This window comes from Etheostoma spectabile, chromosome 23, assembly GCF_008692095.1.
Source record: "Etheostoma spectabile isolate EspeVRDwgs_2016 chromosome 23, UIUC_Espe_1.0, whole genome shotgun sequence".
In the NCBI taxonomy this organism is placed as follows: Eukaryota; Metazoa; Chordata; class Actinopteri; order Perciformes; family Percidae; genus Etheostoma; species Etheostoma spectabile.
The window spans coordinates 8,745,322-8,760,841 of record NC_045755.1 but is presented as its reverse complement, the minus strand read 5'-3'; the positions used below and the strand labels follow the sequence as shown (position 1 = coordinate 8,760,841).

Genomic DNA, 15,520 nt, shown 5'->3' with positions numbered 1-15,520 from the left:
GAGAGAGAGAGAGAGAGAGAGAGAGAGAGAGAGAGAGAGAGAGAGAGAGAGATGAACCTACCAGACTGGAGATCCCAGCAGACTCTTCTCCACCAGCTTGTGGAAGTGCAGACTGGCCATGATGAAGGCGATACTGTGGTTAGCCTGTTGTTCACATTATAAAAAACATGGAAACAATGTGAAACCAGATGTTTCGTCAGTTTAAAAAAAAACATTGTGCATGTTATGCTTGGCTAGCTGCTAGCGTGGTACGCCCTCATACTCTGCTTCTGACTGGCTAGTAGTCCTTACCTAGGGTTAACTGTGGGCCCTCAGTACTCGGCTCCGACTGGCTATGTAGTTCCGTTAATACCTATGTACTTGTCATGGCCTCATCTACTCGCTCCTGACTGGTAAGTAGTCCTCTCCTAGGTATCTGTACAGGACCCTCAGTACTCTGCTCCTGACTGTCTTATAGTCCTTACCTAGGTACTGTCAGGGCCCTCATACTCTGCTCCTGACTGGCTAGTAGTCCTTACCCAGGTACTGTAAGGACCTCATACTCTGCTTCTGACTGGCTAGTAGTCCTTACCTAGCTGTTGCACATGTGCGACTCCCAACAAAGATGGAACAAAAGTGAGATGTCTCACTCTGGAGCTAAAACCGAGAGCTCAGCACACAGGGTGAAAAGAGGAGCTGCAGCAATGTGCAATACAACAAAACAATATGGTGTTTTTAAACATTAAACGACAGAAATCCGCTCTGTTACAACCTCTAAATACAACTATGAACCTGAAAGTAAGCAGAATACGAGCACTTTAAGAAGTAAAAGGTCACAGTCGATAAATCTGTTGATTTTTATCTGGATTAATGGATTACTTATTTGGTCTCTAAAATTTCAGAAAATTGTGAAAATGTGGATCAGTGTTTCCCAAAAAACCCAAGATGACGCCTTCAAATGTCTCATTTTCTCCAAAACTCAAATTCTCAGCTCATATTCAGTTTACTGTCACAAAGGAGAGAAGAAACTAGAAAAAAAATCATATTTAAGAAGCTGGAATCAGAGGTTTTCCTTTTTCTTTTTTAAACAAAAGATGACTCAAACCAATTTAATACAGGACAACTAATCGATTGATCTTTGCAGCCCTAGTATAAAGAAGTGTGTTGTTGAACGCTTACCCTCCAGGTGCCTATGAGGAAGCAGGGCTGCAGATGCCGCACCTTGACTAGTTTGTCTTTGCCGATGTGGCAAACATGGATCTTGGTGTCCTGCTTTATGATCAGAGAGCGCCAGCCGGGCCTGATGGAGAGAAGAGACAAGAGAGATGATTGGTGATGGAGTGGTGATGAAAAGGGGGGAGGCGTTGTGAATAGGGCTGCACAGCATATATCGTCTTTGCAATATCAACTAGCGCAATATACATATCGCGAAAAGGCAGCAAAATATCGCGGGAGACGTGATTATTCGTGTCAGTTGAAAGGAAATATCAGGAGAAAACTGCAAGTTGAAATGTACCTTTTTTTTTTTTTAAGTGGTGCCTTGTATGTTCAATTTGTTCAATAAACGAATGCTCTCTCTCCCTCTCTGATAAAATTTCCTTTCATTCATTTTAAATTCAACAAGCAATCGGTCGTGATTTAGAAGAATACTGAAAGCAACAGAACTGAGCACACCTTAATATCTGCTCATTTATTCTGAACTTATTAATAAATATAAATGCTATTAAATCCAGGTTGAGAGAACCTGAAATGACCCGTTTACATTGCAAATGTTTTTAACTATCTGTGTTGCGTAACTTTTATAAATGTAATTGATTGTGTTTCTGCCTCTTGGCCAAGACTCCCTTGAAAAAGAGGTTTTTAAGCTCAACGGGACTTTCCTGGTTGAATAAAAGGTTAAATTAAAAAAATTAAAAACAATTATCGCAAGTAATATCGCAATATTCTACAACGTTATCGTATATTTTCCTCCTATCGTGCAGCCCTAGTTTTAGTTCACTTTAACACTGGACTCAACACTTTCACTTTAATAATAATAACTTATGGTGTTTTCTTTGTTCATTTGACGAACGTTCTTATTGTTGTTATCATTATTGTTATTTTGTCGTCTTTATACTGTCTTTTTTATCTATTTTTTATTTCTTTTTCTCACTAAAACTGCTGCTGGAACTTTCAATTTCCTCGCGGGAGTCGTCCCAAAAGGATCAATAAAGAGAAGTCTAAGTCTAAGGCTGCAACATATAGCGGTAGATAAGATTATTCGTGTTTGTAGCTCCCTCTGGTTAGCAGACGTTCTTATTTACGGGCATTTATTGGTCTTGTTATGCTTTCCTCGATGTCATCAAACATGCCGTGAGAACTAAATACAATTGTAATGGGCAATTTGGCTATATATGTTTGTTATATGTGTAGTGTGTGTGTGTGGGCGGGAGGTTTGCGTAAATGGTTGTTTGATACGTCACCTGCGCACCTGTTTGTGGGTGCTAATTGGAGGTACTAAAGGGAATCACAGGTGAGGTGGATGGGGAATCTGGATCTGGGAAGCCACACAGTTTTTCAACCTCAGCTGTGTGAGAGTAATGTTTTTAGATCCTGTCGTTCTTGGCTTTTAATCACTCGAGTCGGTCTTCTTGTATGTGATTTTATCTTAAAATGTGTACAATGAAAGGGTTAAACGTGCGACGACGGCGGATCTCATTATTTGCACCAGCAAGAGTTGGAAAGGGCTTCAGATTTCACCCAGTGGCGTTATTTGTGGACAGATTGCCACTACAGCAACATGGAAATCACATAATTACAGATATGATATTCTCACAGAGAACAACACATGAATAAATAGGCAACACAGACAATTACACACAAGAAATGACTGCACGTACCTCATTGGCCGCGTTAACTCCGGGTGAGTGAAAAAACAGGTGACGAAAACTTCTCTCCAGCGTGTCCCTCGAACGTACGAATGTAAAGCCGTTACAAAACAACTCAACAAGTCGCAGTTAGCTCGGCATGCGCTGCTGCGTGCGACGCGAATACATTTCCGTTGCAACGTGAATAAATGTCTGGAAATACCAAACCAACTAAAAATAGTTCCGCTATATAAGCCCACATAAACAGGTCAGCTTGCGCGCGCGCACACGCACACGCACACACACACACACACACACACACACCACACACACACACACACACACACACACACAGCACTTAATCTGTCCAGCTGTATTAATTAAACAGTGTTGGTTGAAAGAAAATACGAGGAGAAAACTGCAAATTAAAATGTACCTCACTCTTTTTTTAAGTGACGCCTTTTATGTTCAATTTAGTGTTCAATAAAAAAAAAAAAATGTAAGAAACCTTTTATTTGTTTTAAATTCAACAAGCAATTGGTTGTGATTTAGAAGAATACTGGAAGCAACAGAATTGAGTACACTTTAATATCTGCTCATTTATCGCAAGAAATATCGCAATTGTTCCACAAGGTTTTTGCCTATTTTCCTCCTGTCGTGCAGCCCTGGTTGCGGAGGAGGAAGAGGTCTGTCCTACCTTCGGGCTTTGGGGCTCTGCAGGGTCTCCTTCCGGACTCCGTGGAGCTGGATTTGCGATCTGATAGGAATTGATGGACGAATGCTGGTCCGTTCCCCGGACTATCACGGACGACTGCTGAATAAAGTACGCCCGTACTCTGCTTCCAGTATCGTGATCTCAGCGCCTCCCGAACAGCGCTGCGCCACCGGCACGCTCCCAGCTCACGTTCAGGTTCCTGGAAACAAAACAACAAAACACCTCAAATAACCAGATGTCACGGATGTTTAGCGGTTTTTTAAGTTCTCACCATTTTCAATATGATAATCCGCTTCTTTACCATGGGAACCACTTTGAAGAAAGTGAATAAAAGGACTTAGAAAAACAAAAATTCTGTGACAAACAACAACAGTCAAACCTCATGACATTTGAAGTTTGGCAGCGGACAACTTTTGATGCAAAAAAAAAAAAAAAAAGAAAACAAACACAAATTACAATGTCTTTTCCAAATGTCCATTTCATTATTATTTATTTATTATTTAGGATTTCATCACTGTGCAATATTTATATATTTATTGATTATTTAGTACTTAACCATTTCATCACTGTGCAATATTTATTTATATATTTCCTTTGCACTACCTCCAATTTAAATTTTTGACTTTTGAAATTTTATGTTCTTATCTTATATTCTGTGTCAACACTGTGAAGGTTTTTATCCAATCTCACTGCACAGGTACTTGTGTATAATGACAATAAAAGCTTTCTATTCTATGTTGGCTTACTGTAGAGCAACTTACAATCTTTTCTTATTGTTTTAACAATGTTTTATTGAAGTTTCAGTAGTAGTCACAACAATTAGTGATATTATTGATTAATCTGATGATTATGGTTGTAATAAAAAAAATGTATAAATTGAAAATTTATTGGAAGCATGACCCTAAAATCGAAACTCAACAAATTGAACTGTGGATTTAAAGAATCGTGATCTACCCCCTCCCACCCCCTCTGGGCATCAAATGCCACACAGAGGCAAAGGGGAATTTGAAGTGAAGTTTAAAAACCTCGAAAAGGATCCAAAATGTGATGAAGAAGTAATGGAGCCAGACTCCCTCTCGTACCTGAGGACCCGCTCCGTTTGCCGCGGTAAGCCGGTGTACGGGCTGTTGTCGTGTCTCAGCTCCCTCCACCACTTGTTCACTTCCTGTCCAGCGAGGTTCCTGAAGTACATCTTCTTCCAGTGGCCCGGCGACCGCTCCGCCGCACCCCCCCCCTCCGCCTCGTCGACCTTCTGCTCCACATCGCCTGCCAACGACTTCGGCGTCCACGTTCGACTCCCGAACTCCGACGTGTAGATCTTGTGCCACACGGCGCTGCGGTGAAAGGAACCGGCTGAAGTACCAATTACACTGTAATCAACGTATTTAACACAAGACTACAATAACTATCACTTGTCATTATTGTAGGTTTTTGGCAGCTGCTAAGTAGTTAAAGCCCTTTGGTTGCATCGGATTTAAAAAAAACAACAAAAAAAAACATCCAACAAGTATCTGTCTTTTACTTTGAAAGAGACATTTTGCATTTTGACTTCGGCTACGTTTTCATTTTAAAATGGCGTTTTAAAACAAGAACGGTCTCTGTTCTTATGAGGCATTAATACAAATTTGTCTGGTTCTGGTTAGTTAGTTAGTTAGTTAGTTAGTTAGTAGTTGCCAGTGTTTCCTTTAGGATTTAGTTTTTTAGCAGTGGGGTTTTTCTTAACTTGGCCCTCAACAGCTACTGCATATCACTGTTAAAAAACCTCAAAAAGTGTCATTTTCATGCCATGGGGCCTTTAAACTGCAGAATTCAACTGCACAACGCCTGCTAGCATCAACAACAAGGTCAGAAACGGCAGTGATTCGTTCATGATCCATGTTGACTTAACAGCCTGTAGACGTGGATTGTCTTCTCCCAAAAAAGCAAAAAAAGGCGGATGAGGGGTGTGAGGAATGAGAGAAGGACCTGTTGTGACCCAATAAGACCGAATCGAGGCGTGAACATGGGTGTCTGCATCATCGTTTCTAAAGATCTCCGTCTCTGCCGGACTAAAATGCGAGCCCGGAGTTTTCAAACTAAACTAGAACTGCACGCAGTCTCAACGGGGTCCAAGCCAGTCGTCCCCAGCGACCCGGGGAAATGTTCTATGTTGATTAGAGCGCCCCCTAAGGGCCTGTCTTGACCAAATCTGGCAGAGACCCTCCAGGCGGTGGGCGAAACAATCATTACTGGTTTGGTTTTTATAGAATTTACTGTGGCAGAGATATTGCAATTGCTAATTTACCATTTAAATGCATTGACTTTGTCGACAAAACCAACAAACGTTGATTATAGCGCCCCCTAATGGCCCATCGTTACCAAATTTGGTGTAAAACCTCCGGGCAGCATAGCAAACAATCACCCCAAGTTTGGTGTTGATACCACGTATTTTGCCCGAGATATGGCAAAGTCCGTTCATGAAAAACACACTTTTTTTGTATTTGTAGCGCCCCCTAGTGGCCAATGTTCGTAAAATGTGTTCAAGCAGTTACAACGGGGTCCAAGCCTCCCCGCGCAAGCCGGCCCCAACGACCCGGGGAGCACGCCAATCCCTACCCGACTGTGAGGACCGCCCCAGGAGTGGGCCCAGATGGTCGCCGGTTCATGAGATATAAACTCGCATTTGTGGCGCCCCCTAGTGGCCAATGTTTGTGAGATTTGTTTTAGGGCCTCAGAGGGTCATATCAAGGAAAAAATTCCAAAGTTTGGCTTTAACTGCATTTGTTTTGGCCGAGATATGGCAAAGTCAACGTTTTCATTGTTAGCTACACAACTTTGTTTGTGCGTATTATGCGCAACTTTTATTCTATAAAAAAAAACCTTTATACAAATTTGTGCCAGGTCGGTCTGGAGATGCTATACGTCAGGTTCCGTGCAGATCCATTGCACGGCCTAGGAGGAGTTTGAGAAAGTTGATTTTCGATAATTCGCAATTTTTCCACGCATAAAAGTCTAGGCGGAAATGGGCGTGGCCTATATCCCGAGATTCAGTAGGATCCAGGGAACGCGTGGATGTAAGGTTTTTAAATTTACGATGTACGGTTTGGGAGTTATGGGGCCAAACGTTTCTTTTTCTGCCATAGCGCCACCTAGCGGTGGACGTGGGCGACTTTTTAGCGTCTGAGGTCTTCGTGGAGAAAGGGTCAGCTGCATTTCCGAACCCCGGAGTAGTAACGTGGACACAAGGCTTAAACGTAGCAAAGGATGTGCGTTTTAAAAACAAAAATGTATTAGTGTGATGTAGCCCGCAAAGCTAATTAGCTATTAAAGATTTACTACATCTCTCTCTACACATTTTATGGGATAGAACGGTAAACACCAGATGCTCTGAAGTAGCTAAAACAACATGCAGGACAGATTTGACTTTTTTATTTTAAATATTTCGGTTTAATCCACGTATTTGGAAACTTGGCGCTGAATTGTGTATACTCCTTCTCCATCCCATGTTGGACAAGTACTCCAATGGACAATTATTCTTGTGAAGATCTGGACTTAAAGGGACAAACTGGGATGGATGGATGGGGGGGGGGGTATGTGTGTGGGGGTGGGGGGGTTGATGTGCGGGGGGGGTTGAAGGTGTGGGATGCCTTTCATGTTGGTTAATTTCTGCATAAACACAGTCACATGCTGTTTGCACATATTTTGCCCATTGTGCGCTGTAGAAAATGTCACATTGTTTAAGGGAAATCAATAAAAATTGTTAAACAAAAAAAAAAAAAAAAATATTTGGGTTTATCGTCAGCCTTTTTAAAACGAAGCTTAAGACCCACTTTTTTAAATTAGCATTTAATTCTGAGTAGGGCGATACTGTCTCTTAGGTGTCCTCCTTCTGCCTGCTCCTTTCTCTGCATTTCTGGAAGGCGTTTAACGTCCTGCAGCGCTGCACCCCTGCAGCACTTTTAATTGTATCTGTATGTTCTGTATTGTGTTATGTATTGTTTTATGGCTTTGTTGTAAAGCACCTTGGGTACCTTTTGGCTATTGTAAAAGGGCTATACAAATAAACTTGATTGACTGATTGATTGACTGATCGTTGGACTGCGTCGACAGACTTACTTATCGGTTGCGAGCTGGTGAAAGAGCTTGCTGACGTGGCTGATGCAGGACAGCGTGCAGGGGTCCAGGTACGACAGAATCTTGAGCAGAATCTCAGACGGCAGCCTGGAGAAAGAGTGACAAGAACAACCGTGTGACTCCTGTGACATTCCTGGGAAAAGCACTTATCCCAGTTCCCTCATACAAAAAACTTTTATCAGAAATCTGAAAAAAAATTTTTTTATACTTACACCAAGATTTGGAATGACATTCCGTATCACATCAGAACATTATCATCCATCACATATTTCAAAAAGGCCCAAACAGCTGCTTCTTAACAGTTACACTTACACACATTAATTAATTCGCTCATGTATCGTCCAAGCCTTGTTTGCATTGTCCGTATCTGTCTCACCCAGCTGATGTTTTGTATAAATGTCTTTGTTCTTATGTAACTGTGTTGTTGTTTTCAGTTGTCAAAATGTATTTTTCTATATCGATGTCTTGTATTAACGTCCGTCCTGACGTGCTGGACCAGGTTTTATGTTTCTGCAGAACAGGAACCTGCTGAAAACTAGTTTTTAAACTGAGTCAGGCCCGTTTTTATATTGTAATATAATGTTACTTTTTCTCACTTTCCTGCATAATAAGTATATGAAATGAAAATCCATCCATCCATTGGTTCAAGTCCCCATATGGACCAAAAAGTACGGAGTGTGGATTGGTGGCTGGAGAGACGCCACTTCACCTCCTGGGCACTGCCAGGTACTCTTGAGCAAGGCACCGTACCCCCCCAACCGCCCAGGGTGCTGGTCCAGCTGGCAGCCCCCCCCCCCCCCCCCCCCCCCCCCCCCATCCGTCCATTAGAGTATGTATAGATCCTGAGCGTGTGTGTGTGTGTGTGTGTGTGTGTGTGTAGCTCAGCCCCCCCCACCCTCACCCTGACATCTCTCCATTAGAGCATGTACAGGTCCTGAGTGTGTGTGTGTATGTGTGTGTGTGTGTAGTTCAGGCCTTTGTGTGTGCAGAGTGTACATTTTTTAATTCCCCCACAGGGGTTTAATAAACAAAATAAAAAATTTTTTTAAAAATTACCATCACCTGGGGCTGCACTATGAATCTAATTTTAATCACAATCACGATTAGCCTATTCGAATGCAAGGTCATTGTAAATGTGTACGGGACAATAAAGTTATTTGAAACAGGAGACAGAGAGAGACACTGGTGACGGTTAATGGCGGCGGTTAGCGTCAGCTAGCTCAACGTTAGCTCACCTGTTCAGTAAGTTTTCCTCGGATGTAGACGATATTTCGGGACAACTTGCTTTGTTCCCCGTTGGCCTCGGTTGTGGAGAGCTGGGATACAAATACAAATAAGAAATAAAAACAACAATGTTAAGTGAAATCCTTCAAAGAACCGGTAATAAAGCGTCAATGCTAATCGACCCCGTCACCTGGGACTGTTCCCGCTAACCGAGCTTGGTTGTCTCTTCCTCGTCTTTCCGCCCGTTTGACCCGACTGTATCCCGCCCGGACCCGGGTTTCCTCTGCCACGAACCGGCTGTCGTCTACCCAGAACCGGCTGGGTGAGTTTCTTCTCCAAAGACGCCTGGAAACTCCGAAAAAACTCCCCTCTTCCAGCCGCCATTACGGACTTGACGAGTCACCGGGCAGTTGGCCACCCCTGGCACGGCGAGGTCATGCCCCGCCTTCCTCAGTTCCTCGGCCTCTGATTGGCTAGATGAGTTACGCTAGGGCCGAGTGGGCCAATTAGAGGCCACATTGTGAGTACAGGACTTCAGGGGGAATTTTGAATTGAATTCGTGGAAATGTATTTGTTTTATGGATTTTATTTTGGTTAATTGTAGTTTTAAATTAGTGCAAAATAAGAAGTTTCCCCAAATTCGTTTGTTTATGTGACTTAAACAATATATTAAGAATCTCAAACTTATAAACACAAAACTTTATGCTTCATAGAAGAAGAATGTATGTTTTTTTGATTAAAACTTTTACATTTTTACTATTAAAACTGCTTAACTGAAGTCACACTGAAGTCATATTATTGTTTATATGTTTTTATTATATTAAGTTGTTGCCTTAGAGGCTGTAGCCTATATTTAAATGTTTTTTTTTTCAATTAAAACGTGTTGAAAAATGAAGAAAAAAAACACAAAAACAACCTTAATTAGTTGTCAATTGGTCACAGTCAATTGAATTAGGTCAATTGCACAGTTAGCCCGCTAGATGGCAGTGCAGTATTGTTTTTAATAGATAAGACAAGATATTGATAAATAAAAACCATAACAACAGAGTCAATAATTTAAAGGAGAATTACATAAACCATTCACAAATAAAGTGCAAATCAATGAGAGCCACATTAAAAAAAAACAAGAACAATGTGTCATTTTTACAGTGTTATCCCTTTTACATCCGCCCATTTCATTTCTCATTTTTCCATTTCTTATACAGAAAAAATGATTGAAAGTAACATTAAGTGACAGTTTAATGGGCCTTTGTTTCCAGCGGGTTCCTGTTCTGCAGGAACGTAGAACCCGGGGAACCTTGGACAGGACATTAGGACGGGCTGGACACAGATACAGACACACAAAAACAACAAGACAGACGAGGACAACGAGACAAGACTTGGACAAAACATGAACAATCAACTGTTTTTATGGCTTTTTGCAATGTGCAATGGATGGAGATGTTCTGACGTGATGTGCCAAAAACTTGAGATAACCATGCACGGGTCACCGAAATAAGACAATGGTCTGTCTCATCAAGTGAAATTAGATTAGATTAGATCAGATTAGATTAGATTAGATTCCACTTTATTGTCATTACACAGGTACAGGTATGTCTAACCAGAAGTGCAATGGCAGCAGGTGCAGGATATACACTGGTTCCATAAGGGCAGGACATGGATATGTACTGAATAAATATAGATGAATACTATTATAAACAGGATTTTACAGATGGATTAGTCCTATGAATATAATATAATATATAGATAACTAGTATTGTGAGCAAGATTTACAGGTGGATATGTACTGAATATACTATACAGGTGGATATGTACTGAATATAATATACAGGTGGATATGTACTGATATACTAAATACAGTGGATAGTACTGATATATATACATGTGTGATATGTACTGAATAATGACTCAATTCAATTCAATTCAATTATTATTTATTAGTATCAATTCATCAAGAGTTATCTCAAGACACTTTACAGATAGAGTAGGTCTAGACCACACTCCAGAATTTACAAGGACCCAACAGGTCTAGTAGTTTCCCCAGAGCAAGCAACAGTGCGACAGGGCGAGAAACTCCTTTTAGGCAGAAACCGGTCGCAGACCCAGGCTCTTTGTAGGCGGTGTCTGACGGGCCGTTGGGGTTAATGAAGAGTGGCAATAACAAAAATAAAAAAATTAGTAGTTTAGTTCTTTGTAGTAGTTCATGGCATAGCAGGACGCTGTGCGGCATTCACGCCCAGCAGGACGTACGCAGACGTAGCAGGACGTACAGGACGTAGCAGACGTAGCAGGACGTACTGGGCGTAGCAGGACGTAGCAGGTACGTAGCAGAGTAGCAGGGCGTAGCAGGCACCGCGTGTAGCAGTTGAACATGGCATCACAGAACGTGTAGCGGGACCATGGCGATGCTGCTACCCTGATTTCGGAGCCTCTCTGATACCAGGGAACATGCTGGGAAAAAAGAACATAAGGACTCCGGAATGACCCCCAAAAGAGTTAGTAACAAGGTTGTAACAAGCATTTCTGGGACATGATGCACATAAATGAAAATGAAAGATAGAGAGAGAGAGAGCTCAGTGTATCAAAATAGTCCCCAGCTGTCTAAAACTATTACAACAAAACCAAGAACAAGGTAAAGAGAGCTCCAGCCCGGCCGGGCCAGAACTCTCCCCAACCGATCGGCTGTATGCCAAGTCTCCCTTAGTTCTATTTATGATATATAATCGAAAACTATGTGACTAGCTACTACTCCCTAACATATTCGATTCTATGCCCTAACTATAAGCTTTATCAAAAGGAAAGTCTTAAGCCTACTCTAAATGTGGAGACGGTGTCTCTCCCGAACCCAAACGTGAACCTGTTCCACAGGAAGGAGCCTGATAGCTGAACGCTCTGGCTCCCGTTCTACTTTTAGAGACTCTAGGACCACCAGTAACCTGCTTTCTGGGAGCGTAGTGCTCTCGCAGGGTTGTAGGTACTATAGCTCTTTAAGATAAGATGGAGCCTGACCATGAAGAGCTTTGTAGTAGAAGAAGGATTTTAAATTCTATTCTAAATTTACAGGAAGCCAATGCAGAGAACTAAACAGGAGAACGTGATCTCTTTTCCTGATCCCGTCAGAACACGTGCCGCGCATTCTGGATCAGCTGTAGAGTCTTTATGGATTTTTTCGAGCAGCCTGATAGTAAAGAATTGCAGTAATCCAACCTAGAAGTAACAAATGCATGGACTAATTTTTCTGCATCATTTTTAGACAGGATATTCCTGATTTTTGCAATTTACGTAGGTGAAAAAAGGCGATCCTTGAAATTGCTTTAGTGGGAATTAAGGACATGTCCTGATCAAGATGACTCCAAGATTCCTCACAGTGGTGCTGGAGGCCAGGTGGTGCAGGAGGCCAGGGTGGCTGAGGCCAGGGTGGGGCTGGCGGCCAGTGTGTGCTGGAGCCAGGGTGATGCCATCCAGAGTAACTATATCTTTGATAGTGCGTCACGGAGGTGCTTGGGTCCGAGAGCAATAACTTCAGTTTTATCGGAGTTTAACATTAGAAAATTACAGGTCATCCAGGTTTTAATATCCTGAAGCACTTTTGAAGTTTAATAACTGATTAGTTTCATCCGGCTGATTGAAAGATATATTGATATCATCTGCATACAATGAAAGTTTATGGAGTTTTTCCTAATAATACTGCCTAAAGGAAGCATATATTAAAGTAATACAGGTGGATATGTACTGATATGATATACAGGTGGATATATGTCTGATATGATATACAGGTGGTTGTACTGATATGATATACGGTGGATATGTACTGAATATAATACAGGTGGATTATGTATGAATATATATACAGGTGATATGTACTGAATATGATATACAGGTGGATATGTACTGAATATATATACAGGTGGATATGTACTGAATACTATACAGGGGTATGTACTGGAATATGATATACAGCTGGATATGTACTGAATATAATATACAGGTGGATATGTACTGAATATAATATACAGGTGGATATGTACTGAATATGATATACAGGTGGATATGTACTGAATATACTATACAGGTGGATATGTACTGAATATAATATACAGACAGCATCTCAAACATAGTGAGTAAAGTAGAAAAAGATGAAATATAATATATATAATATCAAAAATATAATATCAAGATAAAAAAGAATACATTATTCTTAAATTCATTGAAAGCAGCTCAGTTTGACTTGTCTTGGTGGAGGATACTGCTGCATTGGGAATTAAAGATTCTTTAAAAACCTTTTTTTTCCAGAGGCCCCTGAAGTGGCTGGAGAGGGGGGGGGGGGGGGTGTCTGCAGGGATGTTCCTAGATTTCTTCCTCATTGTCTCGGTGTATATTTGGGTTTTGGGGGATTCCCACTATTGTGAAGCCATTGACACTAGACTGTGCTTAGTTCTGCTGAGTAAGTTATTTCTGCTGTGTGTGTGTGTGTGTGTGTGTGTGTGTGTGTGTGGTGTGTGTGTGTGTGTAAGTGGGCATGTTAGTGTAACATAAGTCTCTCTGAACTTTAATTCCAGCTGTGAAACCTGAGACCCACACACACACACACACACGCACGCACGCACGCACGCACGCACTCACACACAAACATATATACATACACACCCACACACACAGACAGACACATACATACCCCAACAAAACAACCACAGACCATAACACCACCACACCCACACACACACGCCACACACAACCACACACCACCACATATACAACACACACCACACCCACACACACAGACAGACACATACATACATACACACACACACACCCCCCAACACACACACCACACACAGCCATACACACGACTCACCCCCCCACACACACACTCCCACACATACCCACACACACAGACAGACGCATACACACACACACACACACACGCCCACACACCCACACAAACACACAAACATATATACAAACACACACACCCCCACCAACAGACCATACTACATACACAACACACACCACCCACATCACACACAACACACAGCCACAACACAACCATACACACAGCGCCACCGCACCGCCCCAACACGGAAGTTCTCCTGTGTCTCTGATGTAAACATGTTGTCGGTCTCCAAGCAGCCGAACACACAACCCTGTGTAAGTGTTGTGCCCTGTGTGAGTGTTGTGTAAGTGTTGTTGTGTGTGTGTGTGTGTGTGTTGTGCGCTGTGTATGTGAAGACGTCCTCTCGTGGAAAACACCTGACAGGGAGATGAAGAACACACTCTACTCTGCAACACAAGCTTCATCTCCTTCATCTCCTTCATCTCCTTCATCTCCTTCATCTCCACGTCTTCTGGACACCATGGTGACTCATTACTTAGTTCAATTGGTAACAGTGTTAAGCATCGTTATTGTTGCCATGGTTTCCTGCAGTTTGATTAATACCAGTTAGACAAAAAGAGAAAAAAATGTAACGTAAGGTTTGCAAGCTAGTCTTTTGGGTTAAAATGCTGGTAAGTGGACCTTGAGTTAAGATTTATTTTTCCTATTCTCACGTTCAACATTGAAGACATTTCTCTTCTTAGATGAAACAGATGTTGACAAAGTTTCCTTTTGTTGGGACGTCATTGGAAGTTGGGGAAAAAGGTAATACGTTACAATATATCACAGAATATTGCAATAAGTTTAAAATCCCAATAATATCGTGACATAAGAATCGTAACTTTGGGTTTAACATTGGATGGGGTTGAGATTGTGTGTTTAAAAGAGCAAAAAAAAATCAAAGAAAATGACAAAAACGTGGAAAAATTGTCCAAAATAACAATGTTTTTTTCTTCTAATAATGTTAATAATGTTAATTTATTAGTAATAATGTTGAGGTTTGGATTGTTGGTCGGACATAACAAACATTGTGAAGATTTCATGTTGGGCTCTGGGTTGTTGTGATGATTTTTGTCTCTATTTTCACTGTTTTTTAGACACAAAACCTAAAAAAAAAAGCAATCAATTGATTAATGGAAAAAATAATCAGCAGAGAAATCCATAATTAAATTAATCATTAGTTAAAATTTCAAAATGAGCAACAAACTCCATCAGAAAAACCTGCTTTTACATTAATGCATGAGCAATAATAATCTAATGATGGAGTATATAATAGTATGAGTATAGAATATATAGTAGTGTAATAGTATATAATAGTATGAGTATAGAATATAGTAGTGAAGTTAATGTATGATATAATACGTGTGTAATATATATAATAGTACAATATAGACTATATAGTAGTGGTAATAGTATATATAGTATGAGTATAGATATATAGTAGTTTAATAGTAATATATAGATGATATAGAATATATAGTAGTGTATAGTATAGAATAGTATGAGTATAGAATATATAGTAGTGTAATATATATATATATGTAGTAGTATAGAATATATATTAGTGTGTAGTATACTTTAATAGTATATATAGTACATAGAGAATATATATAAGTGTAATAGTATACTTTAATAGTATATAATAGTACAAGTATAGAATATATAGTAGTGTAATAGTATATAATATAATAGTATAAATATATAGTAGTGTAATAGTATATAATAGATGAGTATAGAATATATGTAAAAAATGTAATAGTAGTATAAAGT

At 40.6% G+C, this 15,520-nt stretch overlaps 2 protein-coding genes and 1 pseudogene across 17 annotated transcripts in view; 1 reads left to right on the top strand and 2 right to left on the bottom strand.

Moving 5' to 3' along the window:
* The window catches only part of LOC116673009 (F-box only protein 15-like), a 17,578-nt pseudogene extending 8,247 nt beyond the window's left edge, over positions 1-9,331 (bottom strand).
* The window catches only part of nrcama (neuronal cell adhesion molecule a), a 1,100,153-nt gene that overhangs the window by 714,956 nt on the left and 369,677 nt on the right, over positions 1-15,520 (bottom strand). The window lies entirely within an intron of this gene.
* The window catches only part of dyrk2 (dual-specificity tyrosine-(Y)-phosphorylation regulated kinase 2), a 28,098-nt gene continuing 26,941 nt past the window's right edge, over positions 14,364-15,520 (top strand). Inside the window, exon 1 of one of the 2 annotated variants that reach the window (XM_032505081.1) lies at positions 14,364-14,382. Coding sequence is in view for 1 of the 2 variants with exons in the window: in XM_032505080.1 (XP_032360971.1) it covers positions 14,464-14,515 (52 nt within the window). In the remaining variant the exon portion in view is untranslated. Of the gene's footprint in view, positions 14,383-14,458; positions 14,516-15,520 lie in introns of those variants that run through there. The other variant, XM_032505080.1, reaches the window with a different exon arrangement.